This window comes from Phacochoerus africanus, chromosome 13, assembly GCF_016906955.1.
Source record: "Phacochoerus africanus isolate WHEZ1 chromosome 13, ROS_Pafr_v1, whole genome shotgun sequence".
In the NCBI taxonomy this organism is placed as follows: Eukaryota; Metazoa; Chordata; class Mammalia; order Artiodactyla; family Suidae; genus Phacochoerus; species Phacochoerus africanus.
In genome coordinates, this window is record NC_062556.1 from 23,690,770 (window position 1) to 23,717,252 (window position 26,483).

General features: G+C 46.7%; 1 protein-coding gene across 5 annotated transcripts in view; it reads left to right on the forward strand.

The window, feature by feature from the left end:
- Positions 1-26,483, forward strand: part of ENOX1 (ecto-NOX disulfide-thiol exchanger 1) — a 659,885-nt gene that overhangs the window by 567,858 nt on the left and 65,544 nt on the right. For all 5 annotated transcript variants that reach the window (XM_047756005.1, XM_047756008.1, XM_047756006.1 and 2 more), the window contains 2 exons: positions 18,390-18,497; positions 24,675-24,731. In XM_047756005.1, the coding sequence (XP_047611961.1) occupies positions 18,390-18,497; positions 24,675-24,731 (165 nt within the window). The remainder of the gene's footprint in view (positions 1-18,389; positions 18,498-24,674; positions 24,732-26,483) is intronic.

Consider the following 26,483-nt stretch of genomic DNA (forward strand, 5'->3'; position numbering starts at 1 on the left):
AAGGTTGGTTCAACATTGCAAATCTATTAATGTAATATAATCCCTTAACAGGTTAAACCAGAATAATGCAGTCTTTTTAATTGCTGCTGCATATCCACTCATAATATAAAACTACAGAAAAAAATGAAGCTTGTAACAACCTGGAATAAAAGAATACTTTCATATCTTATTATAGATTATCCACAGTGAACTCAGTGGTCAAACAACTGATTTTTTTTTAACCTTCCCAAAATAATCCTCACATAATCCTTCTAAATCCTGATGTAATCATTTGGGCTAGCATGTAACTGCTTTATGTCCCTTGCTTGTATCATGATTTACATTTTCAAATTATCATCTGGAAGCAAAAAATCATTGCTATACAAAGTCTATTGGCAGACTCTGAAAATATGGTTTCCTTCTTCATTCCATTTGAGAAAATTAGTCATCAACACTCATCTTGCTGTTAGCCCCTCTTTTTAGAACGCAAACTTACTGAGTTCTCTATCACATGCAATGATCTTTTCTTTGCTTTTGTTAGAAGCTGGCCTTTCAGGGGACTTCAGCAAAACACGTTATTGAAATTGCCATTAAAAGGACATGGGTAGGAGTTCCCATCATGGCTCAGTGGAAACAAATCCCATTAGTATCTGTAAGGATGTGGGTTGGATCCCTGACCTTGCTCAGTGGGTTGGGCATGCAGTGTTCCCCATGAGCTGTGGTGTAGATCGCAGATGCGGCTTGGATCTGGCATGGCTATGACTATGGCTGTGGCCAGCAGCTGTAGCTCCTGATTCGACCCCTGGCCTGGGAACTTCCATATGCCTCAGATGTGGTCCTAAAAAGAGGGGGGAAAATAAAGACATGGGTAGACTTCCCACACGTAATTTTATTTATTTATTTATTTATTGTCTTTATAGGACCATACCCTCAGCATATGGAGGTTCCCAGGCTAGGGGTAATCAGAGCCATAGCTGCCAGCCTACGCTACAGCCACAGCCACAGCCACAGTCACGCCAGATCCGAGCCATGTCTGCAACCTACACCACAGCTCACGGCAACACCAGATCCTCAACCCACTGAGCAAGGCCAAGGATTGAACCGGCAACCTCATGGTTCCTAGTTGGATTTGTTTCCACTGCGCCACGCCACAACGGGAACCTCCCCCATGTAATTTTAAATTACCTGCAGTCACTGATCTCAAGTTGGGGGATTGCTAAGGCTGGAGGAACACATCACAGGGTGGATTGATACTGATATTAAGTGTAGCACTACAGCTCTAATTTCTCTTAATTTTTATACCTTGTGAGCTTTTTTTTTTTGCTATTATCATTCATGGCCATGCTGACACCTTTTATCGTAAAGAATCTAAGTGATTCAGCTCACTTTTTTAAATGCTTCCTGTGTTTAATGTTTCAGAAGCAGAGAAGATTGGTTTAAAATGGTAATATTCTGTCTGCATCTTTGAGATCTATGCAAAATAGATGGTACTGTATCTTATTTTACCCAATAGATCTCAGCCCCGACATTAAGACTATGGGGCACATTTCACTATGGCAGTCTCTACTGAGCTTTTCTGTTGGAGCTGCTGGTACTGTTGATGGTTGGTTGGTTTTTCCCCCTTGAAGACAGTCTGCAGTTCAGAGCCTGCGTACACCTGAGATAGTCCAGAGGCTAAGCAGCTGCCCCCGAGACCACCTGCCCCTCGGGGAACAGCAATCATTTGGTGCAGCCCTTACCTCTCTCCCCAGGGCTTGGCCCTGGAGCTGAGAACAGGTGAAACTTGGAGACCTCCAGGAAGGTCTGGTTACTCTGGGCCTTAAAAAGTGGGGTTCCAGGAGTTTCCCTGTGGCCTAGTGGGTTAGGGATTTGGCATCACTGCTGTGGCTCAGGTCGCTGCTGTGACGCAGGTTCGATCCTTAGCCAGGCAACTTCAGGGTGTGGCCAAAAAAAAGGTGGGGTTCCAGACGAGCCTGGGTTAAAATAACATGGAAATGTGGGGAAATAAGCAGACAGCCTCTGCCTGGCATTTCTTCTGTGATAGATGAACGAGCCCGTTGTTTGCAAAGCTGATCCCAGAGCCACCTAAAGATTCAAAGTGCTCAGCTCAGGCGCACCTCTCCTCTCCTTAGGAGAAATCAGAGTCTCCTAGCCGCAAAGATGCTAACTTGCCTTCACAAAGAAAAATTAGGCATATTGTAATTATTGAATTCGCTTCACTAGTTCTACCATTTCTTGGGAGTAAGGAACACAGATGCTGAAGGCCTTCAAGACCCACCATAAAGTCTTCCATCCTTAGTCAGACGCCTGTGGCTGATGCAGAGATAGAACTTTCAGCTGCATTGTCTCTCTTCCCTTACATGCAGCACAGGTTAGATCATCATAATTTTTTCCTCACCCATTAGGACTCAATGGAGGGCTCTCCAAACCACAGTTCACCTCTTACTTAGTGACCATTAAGGCAAAAGCTGCTTTCCTAAAACTGCAGTCAGTGTGGTCAGGGATGGTGGTAGTGTCTGCTGTCGATGCAGAAACAAGCATGGTTTTGGCTTTCCACGGGTTGAACTGAATGAGGCCCAGATCACTTTGCCTAAGCCACCACCAAAGGTGGCCACAGGACTTTGGCCGCAAGTCACCCATAAAGGGTTTTCTAAGCTCTGATTGTGATCGGGTTATAAACCCTACAGAGAGATGATTGAATTAAGAAGATGTGGTGTATATATACACAATGGAATACTACTCAGCCATAAAAAAGAACAAAATAATGCCATTTGCAGCAACATGGATGGAACTAGAGACACTCATACTAAGTGAAGTAAGTCAGGAGAAAGACAAATACCATATGATTTCACTTATATCTAGAATCTAATTAAGGGCACAAATGAGACTTTCCACAGAAAAGAAAATCATGGACATGGAGAACAGACTTGTGGTTGCCAAGAGGGAGGGGGAGGGAGTGGGAGGGACTGGGAATTTGGGGTTCATAGATCCAAAACTATTGCCTTTGGAATGGAGAAGCAGTGGGATCCTGCTGTGTAACACTGGGAACTATGTCTGGTCACTTGTGATGGAACATGAGAATGTGAGAAAAAAGAATATATACATGTATGTGTGACGGGGTCACCTCGCTGTGCAGCAGAAAAATTGGCAGAACGATGCAAACCAGCTATCATGGAAAAACTAAAAATAAAACAACCACGACAACAAAACCCTGCAGAGAAAGAACAAGCCTCTCTTGGCCTGTGGGGCACAAGGCAAGACCCAGCCGTGCAGTTAAGTTCTTGTTTGAAGTAAATGGGCCAACCCGGCTGGAAAGCATGTTAATATGTTAAATTTCTACATTAGCAGCTGTACCTGTGCCCAGAGGCTGCAGTGATGACCGCCTTCTAAAATTGCCCGCAAAATGATCAGAATAAATAAATCCCAGCAAATTGGCTTGTGATGGGCAGCAGAGTCACCCGCAGAGGCCACAGAGAGAATGTCACTGATACATATTCCTCCTTTGGCAAGGCACTCGACACCTTCTCTGGGGCGTTGCCTGAATGGTGTTAATTCAGGCTGGCTGGCCGTGTGTTTTGAACATTGGCTGACGGAGGACACCACCGGCAGGGCTAGGATGGGACTGAACAGCAGACCTTTCTCTCTGAATATTAATCCCCAGGAGTGCCCACTCGTGTGAGGTAAAAGTCACTTGACCTTGCCCGGTCTTAGCGTCTCCACCGTTGCCAGGCGGATGAGCATAGCACTCTGATTTCGCTTGGTGCACTTTGCCGTTCAAGGAGCCTCGCGTGCTCCGTGGGTGTGCTTTAGTCGTCCAGCATCCCGCGGATGAAGAGTGTTACCTTTACTTAACATGGGAAGAGAGTGAAAAACAGGAAGTCGGAGTTCCCGTCGTGGCACAGTGGTTAACGAATCCGACTAGGAACCATGAGGTTGCGGGTTCGGTCCCTGCCCTTGCTCAGTGGGTTAACGATCCGGCGTTGCCGTGAGCTGTGGTGTAGGTTGCAAACTCGGCTCAGATCCCACATTGCTGTGGCTCTGGCGTAGGCCAGCAGCTACAGCTCCGATTCGCCCCCTAGCCTGGGAACTCCATATGCCATGAGAGCGGCCCAATAAAAGACAAAAAATAAAATAAAAATAAAAAACAGAAAGTCAAAATGACCCTGCAGATTAACCTATCAAAAAGTCACCTGAAGAAGAGAAATGGTTTTGTTTTATTTATTTACTTACTTACTTACTTGTCTTCTTAGGGCTGCACCTGCTGCCTATGGAGGTTCCCGAGCTAGGGGTCAAATCAGAGCTGGAGCTGCCCGCCTACACCACAGCCGCGCCACATCTGAGCCTCATCTGTGACCTACACCGCAGCTCAGGACAACGCCGGATCCTTCACCCACTGAGTGAGGCCAAGGATCGAACCTGCGTCCTCATGGATACTCGTCTGATTCGTTTCCACTGAGCCACAACGGGAACACCGAGGAAACAGGTTTTAGAGTCTTCTAAACCACTTTTTCACCTCCTTTTCCTGTGTTCCGTAATCAAGACATTCATTGGTGTGTTGCTTTGCCAATGTTACACCGTTCCCCTTGAGACAGCTGGGAAGGAAAGATGACACCAGAGCAGTAAAGTGGCTTGTTCAAGATCACCAGCAAGGCGGCCGTAGAACTGATAACCATGTTCACCTTGCAGTGATGACTGGGGGCTTTTGTTTTGTTTTGTTTTGTTTTTTTGCCTTTTCTCCCATCCTTGACTGTATTTCTTTTTACAACAATGTTGTCTTATTGAGGTATAGTGTATCATGATAAATAATACCATCGGGTTATACCAGTGCCAGAAAGTATCTTGTCTTTCCAACAAGGCCCTCCCAGGAGGCCATCGAAGTAAAGGAAACCGTCCCTAAAACCATGTCTGATGAAACCATTCCCCCCTCCAAGGTCAGGATCTCCTCTCCTGCCCAGACACAGGGCTGCCTGCCAGGTGTGTGCCTCACGAGATGTGACACTCAGAGAGGATCCCTTTTTAAACGTCCTTCTCCCCTATGTGACACTTTACTTTGAGTCATAATCCTGAAGTGAAACAAGTAGTAAGAGGGGCCAAGAAAGAAATGCGGTGAAGTTTTTCTTAGATTGAATTTCACCTATAATTATCCGTATAAGATTTTTTAATAAAATAGTACAAGGAAAAGAAAAGTAGCACAACTATCTATTAAATCATTTTGAATCTTCCTAACAGTTTGAGCTTTGATCTTTTGATTATAGTTGTTATAATAGAGTATGGAAAACTTGCCCAGTAATTACGTGAATGTTAACAAATCCAAATGCAAAAGGATGCGATTTAGGCAACCACCAATTGCCCCGCAAATGTAACATTTTTTGATTTGATCTTTAAGGCAAACAACTGACAACTTCATTATTATAATTATTTTGAACTTTTTAGGGTTGCCCCTGTAGCATACAGAAGGTCCCAAGCTAGGGGTCAAATCAGAGCTATGCCACAGCCCCAGCAACGCTGGATCCGAGCTGCGTCTGCAAGGGATACCTCAGCTCACGGCTGACAGCTTCTAGAGCCCCACCCTCGGTCCCCTCCCTCCACTGCCTGCAGACTTAGGCTCCCAAATCTGCATCTCCGTGGTTATTTGGGCTTCTCAGTTTTGTTTTGTTTTTTTTTTTTAATTAAAGCATTGTTAATTTGCACAGTTTCTGTTGTACAGCACAGTGACCCAATCACAGACATTTCCCTGCGCTACACAGAAGCCCCCTTGCCCATCCATTCCAGATGTTACAGTTTGCATCCCCCAACCCCGAACTCCCCGTCCATCCCACTCCCTCCCCCCTCCCCCCTTGGCAACCACAAGTCCGCTCTCCATGTCCGTGGTTTGTTTCTGTTTTGTAGATAGGCTCACATGTGCCATATATGAGGTTCCACGTATAAGTGATCGCATGTGGTGTTTGTCTTTCTCTTTTCTGACTTCCTTCACATAGGATGAGTCTCTAATTCCACCCACATGGCTTGGGCTTCCCAGTCTTGAAGTCTTAAATTTATTGCTTCTGCTTCTCTTTGGCAATTCTGCATGGCTACCAGAATTCATGGGGGATGGGTTTTTGTTTTTTGTTTTTTTTTTTTTCCCTTTCTCTGCAGCAAGGGTGATACCAGTGTTAGGGGCCAGCTCGAGGGGAATCTGGAAAACATTCCAGCTTCAAATGCTTGCTCTCTGGGGTGGCGAGGTTCCCCTCTTGAGAATCCACAGCCTTCTTCCCATCACCCACACCCTGGGAATGCTTGCTCCTGCATGTGTCCTGAGGCCCTGACTCACCTGTTCAGAGAAGGGAATCTGCCAGAGCTCAGGGGCTGCCCTGAGTGGGCAGTAGGGTCCCTCATGTCTCAGGCACCCCAGTGAGGACCCAAGCCCTTGAAAATACTTACTTCTCCTTTCTCACCAGCTCCTAGAGCTGTCCTAGGGTCCCGATAGGCATGACCCTCAGGTTGGTGACCTTGACCCCTCAGAAGGCAAGTTGAGTCAGACCTGCCCTTGGCTGTTGGGCTGACCTCAGAATCTTCCTAGCAGGGTCGGGTAACAGCGCCAGGCTCTAGGCATCTCTCAGCTGTAAAAGCAGCCTGATCCCATCACAAGCAAGAGATTGCCTTTCTGCCTGGCAATGAGAATGGCATTTAAAATTCAATATCAGAAAAGATATTGACGAGATTAAGGGCCCAAAGGAATTGATTTATGAGAAAAGACCCAAGGAATTAAATATGTATAGCCTGGTGTAATAGGATATTAGGCTCTGAGCACAATTTCATTTCTATGAGCCAGTGTTCCTGTTATCAGTCATCTGAGCAGCGGGGTTTGCTTCAAGAGATGTTTCTTCCCCAGGGGTCACTGAGCTGGGGGCAGAGAAGGAGGCACCAGGATGGATAAAGTGGCCCACCGGCTCGGTCACCGTCGGACTTTGCCGTAAATTGAAGTTGCAGTTTCATCCGCAGGTGGAAGCAGATGACATTTGAAAACTGGAATACATTTGGAGGTGGCTAACCCCCTCGTGTGACAGGAAAATGCAAACTAGTTCAATTCCATCTTTTTTTTTTTCCTCCCCCCCAAGGAGAAAAGTGTAGGTTGTAGGTACCAGGTGGTAAATGACCATCCTTCCCCTGGGCTGGGCTCCTTGCCTTTGTCAGGAATGCTGTCGCATGTGTTTGCCTTGAGGCAAAACTTTGCTCTTAGGTTGTGATCAGGCGTGCTTGATTTTTCTACGTCTCAGACTTTCCCCAACAGTCGGGGATTGGCTGGGGATTTGGTGTTAGATGGAACATAGGCACAGGAAGACGTAGGCAGCAGGACACAGGACTGAGCTTCCTAAGCGGGTCTGAAGTCAGTAGATCCAAAGCAGGGCTGAGGCGTGGAAGGTCTGGAGAGGCTTGGGAAGAAAGGCAGAAGGAGCAGCGAGCTGGGTTTGGGGAGCAGGACCTCGCCAAGGGGGCAGGATAAGGTGACAAGGATCCGGCAGAGCTTGCCACAGGTGGGGTTCTGACCGCAGGCTGAAGTACACAGAGAAGTCAGCTTGTAAAGAAGGCGTGTGGATGTAGTGACGCTGGATGCCCACAGGTGTCACCACAGAGACTAGGTATTAAGACAACTGTTGAGGTGAGTCCATCCAAACAGTCACATCTACCCTGTTTTCAGTGGAAAACTCTTTCTGGAAGTCAGTGGACTTTGTCTCCTTAGGCGATAACCTACTGGCCCTGCAGGTGTATCCCACAGTAGGGCATAGAATTTATAGGGGAGTTATGGAAACGGAATAACAATTATTAAAACTGAATCAAGGGAACTCCTGTTGTCGCTTAGTGGATTAAGAACCCGACTGGTGGGAGTTCCCATCGCGGCTCAGTGGTTGACGAATCTGACTAGGAACCATGAGGTTGTGGGTTCGATCCCTGGCCTTGTTCATTGGGTTGAGGACCCGGCATTGCCGTGAGCTGTGGTGTAGGTTGCAAACTCGGCTCGGATCCTGCGTTGCTGTGGCTCTGGCATAGGCCGGTGGCTATGGCTCCGATTAGACCCCTATCCTGGGAACCTCCATATGCCGCAGGAGCAGCCCAAGTAATGGCAAAAAGACCAAAAAAAAAAAAAAAAAAAAAGAACCCGACTGCTATACATGAAGATGTGGGTTCGATCCCTGGCCTCACTCAGTGGGTTAAGGATCTGGCATTGCCTTGAGTGGTGGTATAGGTTGCAGTTGTGTCTCGGATCTGGCATGGCTGTGGCTGTGGTATAGGCCAGCAGCTGCTGCTACGATTCAACCCCTAACCTGGGAACTTCCATATGCTGCAGGTGCGGCCCTAAAAAGAAAAAAAAAAAAAAAGAATCAAAAGAGAAAACACCCATTAAATTGGTGACACTCTGTGTGTTCAAACATTTCCAGACTTTAAGCATCAATATTTGGTGGTTTATTTCTAATCAGTAGAACAAGTTCTGATTCAAAATGAGCCCCCCGAGCCCAAGTTCGGCTAACACTTAAGTTGATCCCCAGAAATCTCCTCAAGAAACTACACTGGTTATAGCCGTGATCAGAGTATTCCATGCCACCCTAAATACATACTCATGAGGGTGTTCATATTAGCATCCTCGTGACCCAGGATCTTGAGAACAGGCTACCTCGTGTCTGTTTCCTCCCTGTGCTCTGTATTATCTAGCCCAGCACTTGTACTTGGAAGATAAGTGATGATTGACAGAATGAATGAATACAGGAATGAATGAGTGAATATCACTGGATTTTTTAAAATGTGTAAATCGTAGTTGGTTTCCAGTGTTGTGCCCATTTCTGCTATACAGCAAAGTGACCCAGTCATATATGCGTGTATATATATGAAGGTATATATACATTGTCTGTATACATATACACAATGTATACACACACACACACACATATATCCTTTTTCTTTTTTCATGTTATCTTCCACCGTGGTCTATCCCAAATGATTGGCTAGAGTTCCCTGTGCTGTACAGTAGGACCTTATGGCTTACCCATTCTAAATGGAATAGTTTGCATCTATCAACCCCTAACTCCCCGTCCATCCCACTCCCTCCAGTAATATATCCACCTGGAGTTCATCGGACCCATTACCACCATAGCTTTAGAAAGAGTACGCCTCCGCCCCCATGGAAAACACAGTGTCCTATTTTGGGATCCGCCCAATGTCATGCCACCCACCACCTCCATCCCCCAGCAGCTCACCAGTCCTGCCAAGATCCTGAGCTATCACAGCACTGTGAGTGTCTGCTAACCACGGGACAGGGCTGGTGTACTTCATGCAGAGAATTTTCACTATAGTCAATGACTTCCACGGGGTCTAACCTTATATGATCAGTTTGCAATACAATAACTTCACGTAGGGACAAAATTATAAAACTTAAGGGACAGAGCAATCTGTACATGCACAGAATTGGTTTTGGCTGCTGGTCTTTCAACTTCAAATGCATTGTCAACGTTCTGCTTGCTACGTCTGATATCATATTCATCACTGGGTGATTTCCCACTTTTATATTATCTTTGCCTTTACCAGTGAGCTTTCTCATTTGTAAGTTTCTTGTTCCTAATTGTGGCCTTTTCTATGTAAAGAAGTTCCTTTCGTAGTTGTTGTAAAGCTGGTTTGGAGGCGCTGAATTCTCTGAGCTTTGGCTCGTCTGAAAAGCTTTTGATCTCTCCATCAAGTCTTAATGAGAGCCTTGCTGGGTACAGTATTTGTGGCTCTAGATTCCTCCCCGTCATCACCTTAAATATATCTTGCCACTCCCTTCTAGCCTGCAGAGTAGTGGAATCTAAACTATGGCACAAATGAGCCCGTCTACAAAACAGAAACAAGCTCACAGACATAGAGAACTGACTTGTGGTTGCCAGGGCAGCAGTGGGGGCAGGTAGGGGAGGTGGATCGAGACAGTGGGATGGATGGGGAGTTTGGGATTAGTAGATGCAAACTATTCCATTTAGAATGGATAAGCAATGAGGTCCGAGTTCCCGTCGTGGGGCAGCGGAAACAAATCCGACTAGGAACCATGAGGTTGGGGGTTCGATCCCTGGCCTTGCTCAGTGGGTTAAGGATCCGGCGTTGCTGTGAGCTGTGGTGTAGGTTGCAGACACGGCTCGCATCCCACATTACTGTGGCTGTGGCATAGCCTGGCAGCTGTAGCTCCCATTAGACCCCTAGCCTGGGAACCTCCATATACCATGGGTGCGGCCCTAAAAAGACAAAAGACTAAAAAAAAAAAAAAAAGAATGGATAAGCAATGAGGTCCTACTGTACAGCACAGGGAGCTATATCCAGTCTCTTGGGAGACACCATGATGGAAGATAATGTTAGGAAAAGAATGTGTATATATATGTGTATGTATGACTGGATCACTTTGCTGTAAAGCAGAGATTGGCACAACAATGTAAATCAACTAATTTTTAAAAAGAAAAACAAAATAAATACAATTTCAGGGGACCAGACAAGGAAAAGTTTACAATTTTTTAAAGGAAAGTTAAATCCCTCACACTGCTCACAGAAAAATACACAAAGGCGTGTGTCTCGTGACCTCACTCTTAAGGGGAAATGGTGGAGCCTCGTGGATGTCGTTGCCGGGAGGTTTTTTTGTTTGTTTTTGTTTTTGTTTTTGTTTTGTCTTTTTGCCTTTTCTAGGGCTGCTCCCACGGCATATGGAAGTTCCCGGGCTAGGGGTTGAATCAGAGCTGTAGCCACCGACCTACGCCAGAGCCACAGCAACGCAGGGATCCGAGCCACATGTGCAACCTACACCACAGGTCACGGCAATGCTGGATCCTTAACCCACTGAGCAAGGCCAGGGATCGAACCCGCAACCTCCTGGTTCCTAGTTGGATTCGTTAGCCACTGCACCACTACGGGAACTCCTGCTGGGAGGGCTTTGAGCCTGGCACGTCCTGATGTCCATTTCACATTGACAGGGCAGTGTGGTTGCCAGGGCGGAAACCAACGTCGGCCACAGGAAAATCGAACTGTGCAAGTGGTGGGTCTTTCCCAAACACTGTGGCCTTGGATCCATGACTTAACCTGTGTGCACCTCTAATTCGCCCATCTGTAAACAGGGAAACGCGTGACCTCACTCATTCCAGGGCTCCCCATAGCATTTGTAATGCTCTTCGAATTTGTCAGAGCGAAAGACCCCTTCCCCACTGACGTCTCCATCCCCAGAGAGGGTTACAAATGCTCCTGTTAAATCGGCGGCCTGGAAATAGCAAGATGTGTCAGGTACGGCACTTATTTACCTGTTACTGTCCACCAGCGTGTTTGCACTTGATGGGCATATGGATAATTGTCTAATTGGAACACACTCAGTTGGAACCACCAAAAAATGTAATAGTGCATCTGTTTAATGCCATACTCTCCAATGTTAAATTAAAATTATGCTGCAGTCAGCCAATCGAACTGAGCGTCTCCTCTGATTAAGTTCCAGCTGCCTGTGAACTTCTGTAATTGAGGCACTTTGGTACTTAAAAATCCAAACTCGAAAGAGTATTATACAGTCTCATAAATTTCAAGTGGGGAAAAAAAAAAAAAGACCGGAAAGCCTGACTTAAATTATCTAGTCGTGGATTATCTCATTGCTTTTATAGGCCATCAGGTCAAATAATAGCATTTTGGAACCATTACTGTTTTGAAGAGATAAACATTAGATTCTTGAGTTTCTGTCTTATAAACAAAAGAAATAATTTGAAGAAATGCAAGAAGTAGTCTAGGGGTGTTGATTTTGTTTTCCTCTGGTGGTGGTTTTGGTTTATTTGTTTTGGGTTTTTGGTTTATTTACTTATTTATTTATTTTTTTTGGTGGACCATGGGAGAGAAATTGTATAGTTATAAACTCACTGATTGAATTTCAGTAGACTTTTAAGAATAATCCCCTGTCGCTTAAGGAGGCTGTATGGACCTTGCAGAGGACTGAATCAAAATATCCTAAATGGAACTGCTGTTTTCCTCTGAAGGCTTCCTTTACCCATATGTCTTGAACAATAAATTATCCACTAATAGATCCTCAGGTAGGTTTTTTTTTTTTTTTAAATGTGCTTATTTTCATATTTGTCTCTGTGTGTATGGTTTTTGGGGTTTGTTTTTGGCTTAATCTCATAGATTTGGGGAAACCAGAGCAAGCCTTCCCTCGCCTCTTCACGCATCCATTCATTCAGCCCTGACTATGGGTCGGAGGTAACTCAATTATTGACCCTACCATTGGTGGATGTAGTCTAGTTAGGAAGGTCTCTGTGACATGTATCATAAAAATGCTTTTGCAGGAGTTCCTGTCATGGCTCAGGGGTTAACCAATCCAACTAGGAACCATGAGGTTGCGAGTTTGACCCCTGGCCTCGCTCAGTGGGTTAAGGATCCAGCGTTGCTGTGGCTGTGGTGTAGGCTGGCGGCTACAGCTCTGATTTGACCCATAGCCTGGGAACCTCCACCTGCTGCGAGTGTGGCCCTAAAAGCAAAAAAAAAAAATGCTTTTGCAGCTTGGAAGTTAGAACAGTTGGCTTTGCATGGGTGACGGGAGGAGGTCTTTCCTGAGGAAGAAGCCCAAGTCACTGCGTATAGTTGTGTAGGTTTTTCCCTGCACAAGGGCACCAGGCCGAATGAAAGGAGGGCGGTGAAATCAAGCCGCCACCCCGTGCCCAACCATGTGTCCTGGCAAGGGTTCCCATCCACCTGGAGGATGGGGCTCTTGTCTATTGTAGGAAGCCACTATATGGGTTGATGTTAGCCTGAAAGCATTCTTTTTGACTTTTTAAAAAAATTATTACAGGAGTTCCCGTCGTGGCGCAGTGGTTAACGAATCCGACTAGGAACCATGAGGTTGCGGGTTCGGTCCCTGCCCTTGCTCAGTGGGTTAACGATCCGGCGTTGCCGTGAGCTGTGGTGTAGGTTGCAGACTCGGCTCGGATCCTGCGTTGCTGTGGCTCTGGCGTAGGCCGGTGGCTACAGCTCCGATTCAACCCCTAGCCTGGGAACCTCCATATGCTGCGGGAGCGGCCCAAGAAATAGCAACAACAACAACAACAACAACAACAAAATTATTACAGATTTTGTTTGTTTGTGTTTGTTTTGTTTTGCTTTTTAGGGCTGCAGCTGTGGCATATGGAAGTTCCCAGGCTAGGGGTTGGATCAGAGCTGCAGCTGCCGGCCTATACCACAGTCACAGCAACTCGCAGCCACGTCTGCGACCCACACCACAGCTCACAGCAACGCCAGATCCCTAACTCACTGAGTGAGGCCAGGGATCAAACCCGAGTCCTTATGGATACTAGTCGGATTTCTTTCCAGTGAGCCACAATAGGAACTCCATGAAAGCATTCTTTAAGTTAGCGTAAAATTGAATGGCGGGAGTTCCTGTTGTGGCTCAGCAGTAACGAACCCAACTAGTATCCATGAGGACTTGGGTTCCATCCCTGGCCTCGTTCAGTGGGTCAAGGATCCAGTGTTGCCATGAGCTGTGGTAGGTCACAGATGCAGCTTTTCTAACTGCATCCTGAGTCGTGACTCAGTGGTACCAAACCAGACTGCTATCATGAGGACGTGGGTTTGATCCCTGGCCTTGATCCATGGGTGAAGGATCCGGCATTGCCATGAGCTGTGGTGTAGGTCGCAGACATGGCTCGGATCTGGGGTGGCTGTGGCTGTGGTGTAGGCTGGCAGCTACAGCACCGATTTGACCCCTAGCCTGGGACCCTCCATATGGCACACATGCGGCCCTCACAAGCAAAAGGCAAAGATAATAATAATCATAATAAAAGTATTGGTGACGTGAGTGAAAACAGTCTGAGTAGGGGACTCTGGATGTTTATGTTGTAACAGGTAGGGAGTTAAGTACGCGTTTCAGGAGACAGTGGTGTTCATTCTTAGTTACACGTGAGAATTATCTGTGAATTTTTTTTTTTTTAGTATCTCTGCCTGGGAACGCTCCCCTAGCTATTTTGAATTAATTGGTCGCCTATGGGGCCCAGGAATCAGTATGTTTGATACATTCCCCAGATTTAAGAATCCCTACCTTTAACTATTCTTTTTTACAGTGATTTACAGAGTCGTGTCAATTTCTGCTGTCCAGCGTAGTGACCCATTCATACCTATATGTACATTCTCTTTCTCATACTATCTTCCACCACGTTCCACCCCAAGAGACTGGACATACTTCCCTGTGCTATACAGTAGGACCTCATTGCTTATTCATTCTAAATGTAATAATTTGCATCTACTAACCCCAGACTCCCTGTCCTTCCAATCCCTGCCCCCAACCACAGCAACCATAAGTCTGCTCTCCATGTCTAGCATCTGTACTTTTTTTTTTTTTTTTTTGCTTTTTAGGGCCACTCCCACAGCATATGGAGGTTCCCAGGCTAGGGGTCAAATTGAAGCTGTAGCGGCCAGCCTAGGCCAGAGCCACAGCAACGTGGGATCTGAGCCCCGAGTCTGTGACCTACACCACAGTAGCAATGCCGGATCGTTAGCCCACTGAGCAAGGCCAGGGATTGAATCTGCATCCTCGTGGATGCTAGTCAGATTCATTAACCACTGAGCCACGATGGGAACTCCTGTACTGTTCTTTTAAGAAGGGTCAATAACCTCAATAGGCGTTCCCACTGTGGTGCAACGGGATCAGTGGCATCTCTGTAGCACAAAGACTCGGATTTGATCCCCACTCCAACACAGTGGGGTAAAGGATCCAGTGTTCCCACAGCTGCAGCATAGGTCACACCTATGGCTCAGATCTGATCCCTGGCTGGGGAACTCCACATGCTGCAAGTGGCAGAAAGAAAGAAGGAAAGAGAGAGAGAGAGAGGAAGGAAGGGAGGAAAGAAAAATATCTCAATATCTGGCAAACATAATGAGATGCTTCAAGTCAAAGGGAGTCAGAAAAGTATGTGATTTTGGAAAGAGGAAGTATCTTGATGTGACTAGACTGCCAAATGTTAGGAAGATGAATAATGCAGGCGTTAATGTGGGCGTGGGCACAGGAATCCCTATAGCACTGGTGGGTGGGTAGGCTGCTCCAGCCACTCTGTGAAGCGGCTTTGGCAGTGAGCTCAGGCATCGCCCTGTCCCCAGCAGCTCTGCTGCCGGATACACACACACCAGGCAGAGTCTCCCACAGGTCCATAGGGTATGTGCACAAGCACCTTCCACTGCAGCCATGTACAGGGTGAGGGGGATTGGCGCAAACCTGACGGGCCTTCACTAGGAAAGTGGAATAGGTATAATTCACCAAATATATATTCCACAAAGTATTATGCAGCCATCAGAAGCAATAGTGAGATACAGAAATACACATTAGAAACACAATGCAGGAGTTCCTGTTGTGGCTCAGTGGAAATGAGTCTGACTAGCATCCATGAGGACACAGGTTCCATCCCTGGCCTCGCTCAGTGGGTTAAGGATCCGGCATTGCCCTGAGCTGTGGTGTAGGTCACAGACTTGGCTCAGATCTGGTGTGGCTGTGGCTGTGGTGTAGGCTGGCAGCTGTGGCTCCGATTGGACCCCTAGCCTGGGAACCTCCATATGTGTGGTTGCAGCCCTAAGACAAAAAGACAAAAAAAAAAAAAGAAAAGAAAGAAAGAAAGAAACACAATGCTTAGTAAAAACATAGTAAAACACAGAACATGACACTATCACTCCCATACAAATGCATACTCACAAAACAACTATATATTTCGGGAAAACATTCAAATAAAGAGGGTATAAACCATTGAAAGTGGTTGCCTAGATCTGAGAAGAAAGTGGGGATGGGAGAGACAAGGTTTTATTTTAAAAGTGTGAGTCCAAGGAAGAGTGAGATAGGAGGAGAAGTGAGGTCAAGGGGAGGGTGAGTGTGTTTTTATAGAATGAAGAAGTGTTGTAAATGTGTGGTTAAAGTGGCAGATTCAGGGAGTTCCCGTCGTGGCTCAGTGGTTAACAAATCCGACTAGGAGCCATGAGGTTGCGGTTCGATCCCTGGCCTCACTCAGTGGGTTAAGGATCTGGCGTTGCTCTGAGCTGTGGTGTAGGTCGCTGATGCGGCTTGGATCTGGTGTTGCTGTGGTTGTGGTGTAGGCCTGAGACTATACAGCTCCGATTCGACCCCTAGCCTGGGAACCTCCATATGCCGCGGGTGTGGCCCTACAAAGACTAAATAACTAAACAAGCTTTAAGGGTTGGGTTAGAAATTGTCCAAGGTCATAAAAATGTCCTTGGCATCCTTGAAGCCAGAGCACCGGGTCCCCTCGGGACTGTCCTGGGGCTGGTCGCGAAGGAGAATCAAGGCACAGGGTCATTCCTCACAGTTTGGCAACTCATTTTAGTCACGTGTCACGGTGCCAACGTACAATGTGGCCTCTTGGTTTCTGCACTTTAATCATTCGGTGTCCAATTAAATCACACAAAGTGTTAAGGGAGCCCCGGGCGGGGGTGGGGGGGGGGTGTTGCCGGGGTTGTGATTCTCATGTGAGCAGGTGGGGACATAAGAGACCCTGAGGGTTTAGGAAACTGCTGGCAAATCACTGTTTATGCTACGGAACCAAAGTAGGTGCTTAAATCTCTCTCTAGAGCCGGATGAGGGAGCAGGATGAGCCAAGCCCAGGGGAGAGGCGTGGCCTGTTTTCCTGAGCACTTCCGGCCCCACCCCATACTCCCAAACTAGTGGTTTTGAAGATTTCACTTAATCCCTCCAGTTGGGAGGTTTAAGCAGCAGGAATCCAACGCCAGTGTTTATTCAGTAAGAACCAGCCTGACAGCTCCTCGGCCAGCTTGTTAAGGCCCCGAAGAAGCAACCTCAGCCTGGAAACAGCTACCCTCCCATCAGGAACATACAAACATTTTCATATCATCAGTGCAGCCCTTGGTCCGTGTGGGAGCAGAAGAAATGCCCTTAGGCGTTCCCACTCTGGTGCAGTGGGATCAGGGGAGCACTGGGATGCAGGTTCGATCCCGGGCCCGGCACAGTGGGTTCAGGATCTGGCATTGCCACAGCCATGGTTTAGGTTGCAGCTGTGGCTAGGATCTGATCCCTGGCCGGGGAACTCTGTATCCCATGGGGCGACCAAAAACACACCAAAAAAAGAATTGCACATCTATTTTTCAAACTAGCCCTTTGTTGTCCAGAAGCTTGGAGTACACGTAGCTGTTTCCAGGGCCGGTTTCGAAGCTCTTGGATGTGTTCTCCAGCCAGTGTATATATTAGCCTATAACCATGTCGCAAAGAATTAGTGCCGAGCAGCCCCGTCCTCCTGGCGGACAGGCTAAGCCTCCAGAGGAGTTACGGCTGAGAGGACAAGGAGCACTCAAGGTTCACAGAAATCCCTTCCATGGCCTGGCTTCAGAATAGCAGCAACGGCCATAGCTTAGTGTTTTGACAGCTTATATCAGCAATTTTCTCGGCTGATATATTGATTGCAGTTTGGGCTTCGGTCCTGCTGATCTTCGAAAACATCACCGTCATAACAGAGAAAGTAAAAGGATCTTTTGTGGCCCCAGCCACCTGGTGAAGCAGCACTGAAGCAGAGCTAGCAGTGAAGCTGGCTTTAGGGTCATAGTCCAAATGAAGTAACCCCGGTCAAGGTGACTTAATTAGGTTAAGTGCTTTTATTTTTTAATTGATTTTTATTTCTTCCATTACAGCTGATTTACAGTGTTCTGTCAGTTTTCTACTGTACAGCAAGGTGACCCAGTCACACATACATATATACATTCTTTTTCTCAAATTATCCTCCATCAGGCTCCATCACAAGTGACTAGATCTAGTTCCCAGGGCTATACAGCAGGATCTCATGGCTTATCCATTCCAGAGGCAGTCGTTTGCATCTATTAACCCCAGATTCTCAATCCATCCCATTCCCTCCCCCTTGGCAACCACAAGTCTGTTCTCCAAGCGCATGAGTTTCTGTTCTGTGGGAAGGTTTATGTGTGCCGTGTATTAGATTCTAGATATAAGTGATATCATATGGTATTTGTCTTTCTCTTTCTGACCTGCTTCACTTAGTATGAGAGTCTCTAGTTCCATCTGTGTTGCTGCGAGTGTGATTATTATTTAATTGCTTCAGCTTTCAAGATGTTTCAGTTTATTAACACTCTTCTGCATATTTTGAACAGGCATTTATTTATAAGCATTTATTTCAAGGGGCTACAAAGGTGCCTTCACAAATACTGAAGTTTTTGTGCATCGGTAGCACAAACAGCCTATATATATATAGCATTATATATATATAGCATTAACTGCAACTTCTTACACAAGTTGGGGGTGAAACACACATTAGTAAAAAGGTCAGCTGAAGTCCGCATTCAGATTGAAGACGTGTGCACATCTCTTCCTCCGTGTTTTGGGGGGTCTGTTTGGATATCCATGGGCCTTCAGTCCTACTTATCTTAAATCTCCCTTAATTTCACAGCAACTGCTGACCATCCAGGAGGAGTTAAACAACAAAAAGTCAGAACTGGAGCAAGCAAAGGAAGAGCAGTCACACACACAAGCATTACTCAAAGTCCTCCAGGAACAGGTAAGTGAGTGCACCTGCCCTGACACTGACTCGCATCTCCCCCGTGCTCCACACATGCGCACACACCACTGAAGGTAACCTGTGCTGTGATTAGCCCAGACTTTCTCAACCTCCTTGCAGTTTTGCTACGTGGAATTTCTAATTTCATCTCCAGTATCTCTGTTCTCAAGCTGGTACCTCTTTAGACCCACCCAAGCCCCCCAGTGGTGTGTGAAAGTTTCTTCCCGAAGAAAGATGCATGTGGATAAAGTCTTAAAACATTGTCCGTACAGATCCGTTTCCAAGCAAGCAGCTAGGGAGTTCCCATCGTGGCTCAGTGGTAATGAGTCCGACTCGTGTCCATGAGGATGCAGGTTCGATCCCTGACCTCATTCAGTGGGTTAAGGATCCTGCGTTGCTGTGAGCTGTGGTGCAGGTCACAGACATGGCTCGGATCTGGAGTGGCTGTGGCCGGCAGTTGCAGCTCTGATTCAACCCCTAGCCTGGGAACTTCCATGTGCCACATGTGTGGCCCTAAAAAGCAAGCAGAAAAAAAAAAAGGCAAGTAGCTCATTTCCTCTAAAGTCTAATCGGGAGCAAAATGAGATTAGCATAGCCCACAGTCCTTCTGCAGACATGTGCATAGGAAGGACTGATTCATAGTGACATTAAAAAAAAAAAATCTTCCCTGTGCGTCAGGCCACTTATCTAAGCAGGGTGAGCCACAAACCTTTTTATATGAAGTTTGTAAATCTGATCGTTGCATCCTGGCTTTCTCAGATACTAAAGTGTGGCCTGACATTGATAGGTGGATGTGAAAGTATTGTCTTAGAGCAGGCAAAGATGGATCACCCGGCAACTGAGTGAACTCTAAGCCCCGTGTCTACCCGGGAGAAGCCAAGCGAGCTCTTGACATGATCTCCTGTTTCTGGCCTTTCATGTGCTGCCCACGAGAAAATGAATGTTAAACGGAAGGGGGGAAAAATCACATTTAGGGACCCCAACCCTTTGAGGACAATCACGTTGAAATTACTTTAAATTTTTCACCCACCGTGGTATAGGAGAAGGCGCTTTGCACAACATGCATGTATACCTTCAAAAGTGCTATTTTAAAAAAAAAAAAAACCCTGCAGCTGGAAGAGTATGACCCTAGTTGGCTGTGACTCAGTCCCTTTGCTAGAGATGTTTACTTTTTAGCGGTTTGGAATCAAGCAAATATATTCTTCGTTACTTTCCCTTTACTAAAAGGATAAGGGATGTGTGAGGGGAAAGCAGCGATGGTGGGTAGTCGATAAGATTTTATAGCCCTGGAGGAAGATGCTTTCTGAAACCAATCATTATCTTTACATGATGAAGATGGATTCAGGAACTTCAAGGGCAGGCTGGCTCGTACGATTTGGGATAAGTTTGGCTGAACTGAAAAAAAAAAAAAAAGGATCGCTCAATTCCCAGTGACCTGCATCGAGGAGGCCTGCAGTCACTAGGCTTTCTTCCTTTACATTATTAAAAGGTTTTGCAAAGCGGAGCTGATTTGGTCCAGATTGGCTCCTGATCAAAGAGACAGGGCTCTGAGCTGTGTTGTTTTATGTTTTCTCTCTCTGCCTCCTTGATTTACTGGGATGAGGAAGGGTGAATTTCTCTTGCTCTAAATGACTCCAATCCTTTATTTTGATTTGAAGTCCCAACTCCAGTCATAAACATACATGCTAAGTCTCGCAGAACGCATGGCCGTCTCCTTGTTAGGGCCTTGGGTTTTTAAAGAGCAGTGTGCACACCCAGGCTTTGGTGAAGCATCGCGCTCCATTGTCCATTACTTATTAAACCAAAGAAAGCAAGAAAAACGGGGAACGGGTAAAAGACTCAGAACAACGAAAATCGTTAAAGACCTAAGAGATACGACTGGGAAGGAAGCATTTTTAAATCTGCTGAACTAATGGGATGGCTCTTTTTCAAGCAAAGGCACCGAGAAGACCAAAGTCCAGGAAGACTCGAGGCAGCCAGATGCATCTGGGAGCTCTTGTCACCGACGGAGCTGTTTTCCTGAGAGCCCCTCAGCCAGTGCCCCTGTGATGGGTGCAGATGAGAGCAGGCAATGGACCGTCCCTTCCATTCCTCTGAAGCCACGACCCACACACAGACATACATTTAAAAACACACCTCTGAGAGTTCCCGTCGTGGCTCAGTGGTTAACGAATCCGACTAGGAACCATGAGGTTGCAGGTTCGATCCCTGGCCTCGCTCAGTGGGTTAAGGATCCGGTGTTGCCGTGAGCTGTGGCATAGGTTGCAGACGCGGCTGGGATCCCGAGTTGCTGTGGCTATGCCGTAGGCTGGCGGCTACAGCTCCGATTCGACTCCTAGCCTGGGAACCTCCATATGCTGCGGGAGCAGCCCAAGAAATGGCAAAAAGACAAAAAATAAAAACACCTCTGTCTCCATGAACATTGCCTCCCAAGGCTCTCTTTGAACTTGAGTAGAATAGGTATACATGTGAATGCATCTTCTGTACCTGCATAGATAGGAATTAAACAGGTGGAGATTTTTTTTCTTTTTCCTTTGTAGGGCCACACCTGCAGCATCTGGAAGTTCCCAGACGAGGGGTTGAATCAGAGCTACAGCTGCCAGCCTACACCAGGGCCACAGCCATGCCAGATCCCAGCCATGTCTGCGACCTACACTACAGCTCATGGCAGCACCGGATCCTTTAACCTACTGAGCAAGTACAGGAATTACACCTGCATCTTCATAGATGCTAGTCAGGTTCTTAACCTGTGGAGCTACAACAGGAACTCCCATTTTTTTTTTTTTTTTGAGATATGATTTGGCCCTAAAGTCTTGTTATTATGTAGACACACACACACACAGGAAAAGATATACCCTCCTCTGAGGACTTCCAGTTTTGCTCTTTAAAGCAACTGCCACTGGATGGAAATCCTGAAAAGGAGGAACAGGTCATGAGGCAGACCTTCATCCGTACCTCCAGCCCAGGGAAGGCAGGAGGCTCATTCCCGCAACACCCTGTGAAGATGCTGGCTCCAGCCTTTCAGTTCCCTCGCAAAGGGGGTACTGGCACCTGCAGCCTGTATACAAACCCACGTATCCTCAGGTGAGAGGTCCAGCCCTCCAGCTGGAGGAGAACAGCAGCTCAGGACAAAACAGGGGAAGGCCAGTGAGGGCAAAGCAGTGGCCAGCCTGTAGCTTCTGCTGGTAGGGGAGGGGGGACCTGTGTGGATCTGGCAGAAGAGAACCGGTAGATGGGGAATGAGATCTCACAACACACACACACATACACACATACACACACACATGCACAGAGAGCATAACATGGAGACCAATGATGGAAGTTTTTTTTTTTCTCTTTAGGGCCTCACCTGCAGCATATGGAGGTGCCCAGGCTAGGGGTTCAATAGGAGCTGCAGCCATTGGCCTACGCCACAACCACAGCAACATGGGATTTGAGCTGCATCTGCAACCTACACTACAGTTCACGCCAGATCCTTAACCCACTGAGTGAGGCCAGGGATCGAACCCGCAACCTCATGTTTCCCAGTTGGATTCATGTCTGCTGTGCTATGATGGGAACTCTTTTTTTTTTCTTTTTTTTTTTTTCTGATGATGGAATTTACTTAAATGCAAGAAGATGGACAGCCTGTTGGTCCTGGGAAACGTGTGAAGGTGGGACTGGCTTTAATGGCACCGTCCATTCCTTCCACTGAAAAAGAAAACCTTCTCCTGAGCCAAGCTTCCTCTTAACTCCAGGAAGCACAGATGAGCAGGGAGGGCTGATGAAAGGGAAGACGATGAGAACATCTATGATAAGAAAATCTTGCGGAGTTCCCTGGCGGCTTAGCGGGTTAAGGAGCTGGTGCTGTCACAGCTGTGGCTTTGGTTACTGCTGTTACTCAGGATTCCTGGCCAGGGGACCTCCACCTGCTGCAAAGAAAGAAAGAGAGAGAGGAGGAGAGGGAGGAGAGGGGGGAAGGAAGAGAAAGAAGAGAAGGAAGAAAGAAAAGATAAGAACCTTGAGCTAGGACAAGAGAGAGGGATTTTTAAGTCCCTTTGTCCCTCTGATAGCAGGTGGTACTCCTGTCGCTGTGGGGCCCTCTTTCTTCTCATGTGTGTCACACTGCCCTCTCTTCCTTGCCTCTTACGTGTGGAAACGTCAGTGGTGCAGCCCCGAAGAAACTGGGAAAAATGTTGCTTCCTCAAATGGGACGAGGCGGAAGGGAGCCCCGATCCGCTGCGCTGATCCACCATCAGCTGTCCCCTTCTCAGCTCCATCCTGTCACCACGTCTTGGGCAGAGCCCCTCTCTTGGCATGGAGGGTGTATGGCTTTCTTGCTGAGAGTTTGAGGTTGCCTTCCAAAAGCCAAAGAAGCTTTCATTTTAACACTTCAAAAGAGCCCAAAAGAACCACCATCAGAATCAAACCCATGAGTGGTATATGTGCATTTATTTTCTTTGAAACTTTAAGCATGCCTATCCCACCATGAATACTTTCTTTTAGGCATAAAAAGGATGCAGGGAGTTCCTGTCATGGCTCAGTGGTTAATGAATCCGACCAGGAACCATGAGGTTGCACGTTTCGATCCCTGGCCTCGCTTAGTGGGTTAAGGATCCAGCGTTTCCATGAGCTGTGGTGTGGGTCACAGATGTGGCTCGGATCCCGAGTTGCTGTTGCTGTGGTGTAGGCTGGCAGCTGTAGCTCCAATTAGACCCCTAGCCTGGGAACCTCCATATGCCACGGGTGGGGCCCTAAAAAGACAAAAGACAGGAAAAAAAAAAAAAGATGATGCAGAAGATGCTGCTTTCCTGCCCCCATCCCCCCTCCCCCTGGGCGGGGCATTTGGGGTCAGTAGATGCATTTAGAATGGATAAGCCCTAAGGTCCTACTGTACAGCACAGGGAACTCTATCCAGTCTCTTGGGATAGACCATGATGGAAGATGGTATGAGAAAAAGAACATATGGGGAGTTCCCGTCGTGGCTCAGTGGTTAACGAATCCAACTAGGAACGCTGAGGTTTCGGGTTCGATCCCTGGCCTCGCTCAGTGGGTTGAGGATCCACCATTGCCATGAGCTGTGGTGTAGGTCGCAGACATGGCTCGGATCTGGAGTGGCTGTGGCCCTGGCGTAGGCCGGTGGCTACAGCTCCAATTCAGCCCCTAGCCTAGGAACCTCCATATGCCACAGGAGCAGCCCTAGAAAAGGCAAAAAGACCAAAAAAAGAAAAAAGAAAACGAACATATGTATGTGTGACTGGGTGACTATGCTGTACAGCACCTGGCACAACATTGTAAATTAACTATACTCTATTTAAATAAATAAATAATACAATTTTTAAAATAACTAATTTAAAAAAAAAAGAAGGTGCTCCTTCCCAAACATAATAAGCCAGGAAGACATTATTATACTGCCACCAGCTGCAAGGCCTGCTCCCCCTTGCCCCTGTTCTCCGTTTCCATGGGTCGGCTTTGAGTCAGGCTAGCATAAAATGCCAATTAAAGGTTTCCAGAAAATCTCCCACTGATTCCTCCGAAGCCCTCTGCGAGAGAAGAGGGAAGGAGAGGCATTTTCAAATGTGCCCTGTTAAAAAAAATCTCATTCGAGAAACAGCTTTTCTTCTACTGCTTTGGTGACCAGGGAGATGGGTTCCCGATTCTTCCTTTCCCCAAAGAAGCAAATCGTCGTCTTCGAGGCCTCCAGAAACCACGTCAGTCGTTCGCATAGGTTCCCAAGGAGGCCCCGTCCAGTAGCACTGTGGCATGTTGAAAGCAGGCGAAAATACTTCATTCACGAATCATCGTTAACGTAACATCATTTAGCCCGTGGCAACTTGCAAACACTGCAGGGTTTAAATTAATAGCAATACAACGAGAAAATGAAATCATTTATTATTCTTAAGAACCAATTTTATACATTTTATGCCTACGGAACTGCTTTCTAATCTTATTATTTAAAAATAATGACCAAGGCCCATTTATTTCTTGCCAGCCCTCAAGTCCCATAAAATATTGGTCTCGAACTGATTTCTAAGACTCGTTAGAATTATGGGCCCCATCTGTTTTTTTCTTGTTGGAAGTTTTATCAAGTGCACCGTCAGATAAATCAAGGTTAGTAGGATGATATGTGCTTAATAGATATGCTTGTTTATTCATTTGGGGTTTTGTTTTGTTCTGTTTTTTTCTTCACATCTGCAGCTGAAGGGTACCAAGGAGTTGGTGGAGACCAATGGCCACAGTCATGAGGACACAAACGTAGGTACCACGCATCTGGGGTTTCCTCTTGTTTCTCCGTGTTGGTTGAATGCCCACGAGAATGTGGCACTTTATAACTCAAGGGAATCAGAAGCCCTGTCTCTTGGTGGCTTATTAAAATTACTATGTGTCAGAGTTCCCGTTGTGGCGCAGCGAAAATGAATCCGACTGGGAACCATGAGATTGCGGGTGCGATCCCTGGCCTCGATCAGTGGGTTAAGGATTGGTATTGCCATGAGCAGACGCAGCTCAGATCCCAATTCAACCCCTAGCCTGGGAACCGCCATATGCTGTAGGTGCAGTACTAAAAAGCAAAAAAAGAAAACTAGATAAATAAAATTACTATGCGTGGTTTGGCTGTAAAGTTTGGTGGGATCATTATCTTAGGTTACCAGACGCCAACATGGAAATAATTGAGCTCATCTTTATATGAAAATTCTAATTTTGGAGTTCCCATTGTGGCCCAGCAGTAAGGAACCCAACTAGTATCCATGAGGTTGCAGGTTCAATCCCTGGCCTTACTCAATGGGTTAAGGATCAGGCATTGCTATGAGCTGTGATGTAGGTGGCAGACGCGGCTTGGATCCTGCATTGCTGTGGCTATGGTGTAGGGTGGCAACTGCAGCTCCGATTTGACCCCTAGCCTGGGATTTCTGTATACTGCAGGGGTGGCCCTAAAAAGATCACCCCCAAAATTATAATCTCAATGAATTTGTCTGAGCCCTTTATAATTTCAAAGCTATAAACTAATGATGTGTTGGGGGGGGGGGATGGAACGAGACCCAACAGGTTAATGAGTTGTAGATTGCATATGTATTTGTTAAGTTTGCCTGTCAATGAAGATGGTAGGGAAATGGTTACTATGCTGAAGAGGGTTCACAGCAAACCCTTTCTCCCAGCAAAGCCCTTGAACTTGGACCGCCGCTGTTTCTGACCTAGAACAGTAGCATGATGCATGGGCCCTCTTGATAGAGTCTCATGGTCCCGGATCCCACTTGACACCTTGCTTCCCTTTTGGTGTTCCTTGAATTGTCTGATACTTAGTCATGTGTTCTATTTGCTGTGGAGGTTTTCATCTCGGGTGAAACAGAGATCACTGTCCCTCGTAATTCTGATGGTTTTGTTTTTGCCTTTTTAAAAAAATCTCTCCCTGGGAGTTCCCGTCGTGGCTCAGTGGTTAACGAATCTGACTAGGAATCATGAGGTTGCACGTTTGATCCCTGGCCTCTCTCAGTGGGTTAAGGATCCGGTGCTGCCGTGAGCTGTGGTGTAGGTTGCAGACTCGGCTCGGATCCTGCGTGACTGTGGCTCTGGTGTAGGCTTGGCAGCTACGGCTCCAATTAGATCCCTAGCCCCGGGAACCTCCACTGCCACAGGTGCGCCCTAGAAAAGGCAAAAAGACAAAAAAAAAACTCTCTCACATCTGTATGCATGTGACAACGCTCCTCACAGAAAATGCTTACTAAGCAGTTCTTCTCACATGACGCAGGATCAGACATGGCCCTGAATGCCTGATTAAGCTAGAGCTGGGAGAAATGATACATTTCATGTTGACTCTTGTCTTAATTATATGCAGCAGAGAGCTTGACATTCAGAGTGCCAGAAAGTCCCTTTTCATAACTGCTGTGCCGACCACAAAGCTACTTAACATCTGATGCTTCTTGAGAACCTGCTGTCTGCACGGAGCTCTGCCTCGTGCGGGACGAGGGTGGTTACAAAGAAATACAAGGCTTGCTGTCTGCCCTCAAAGAA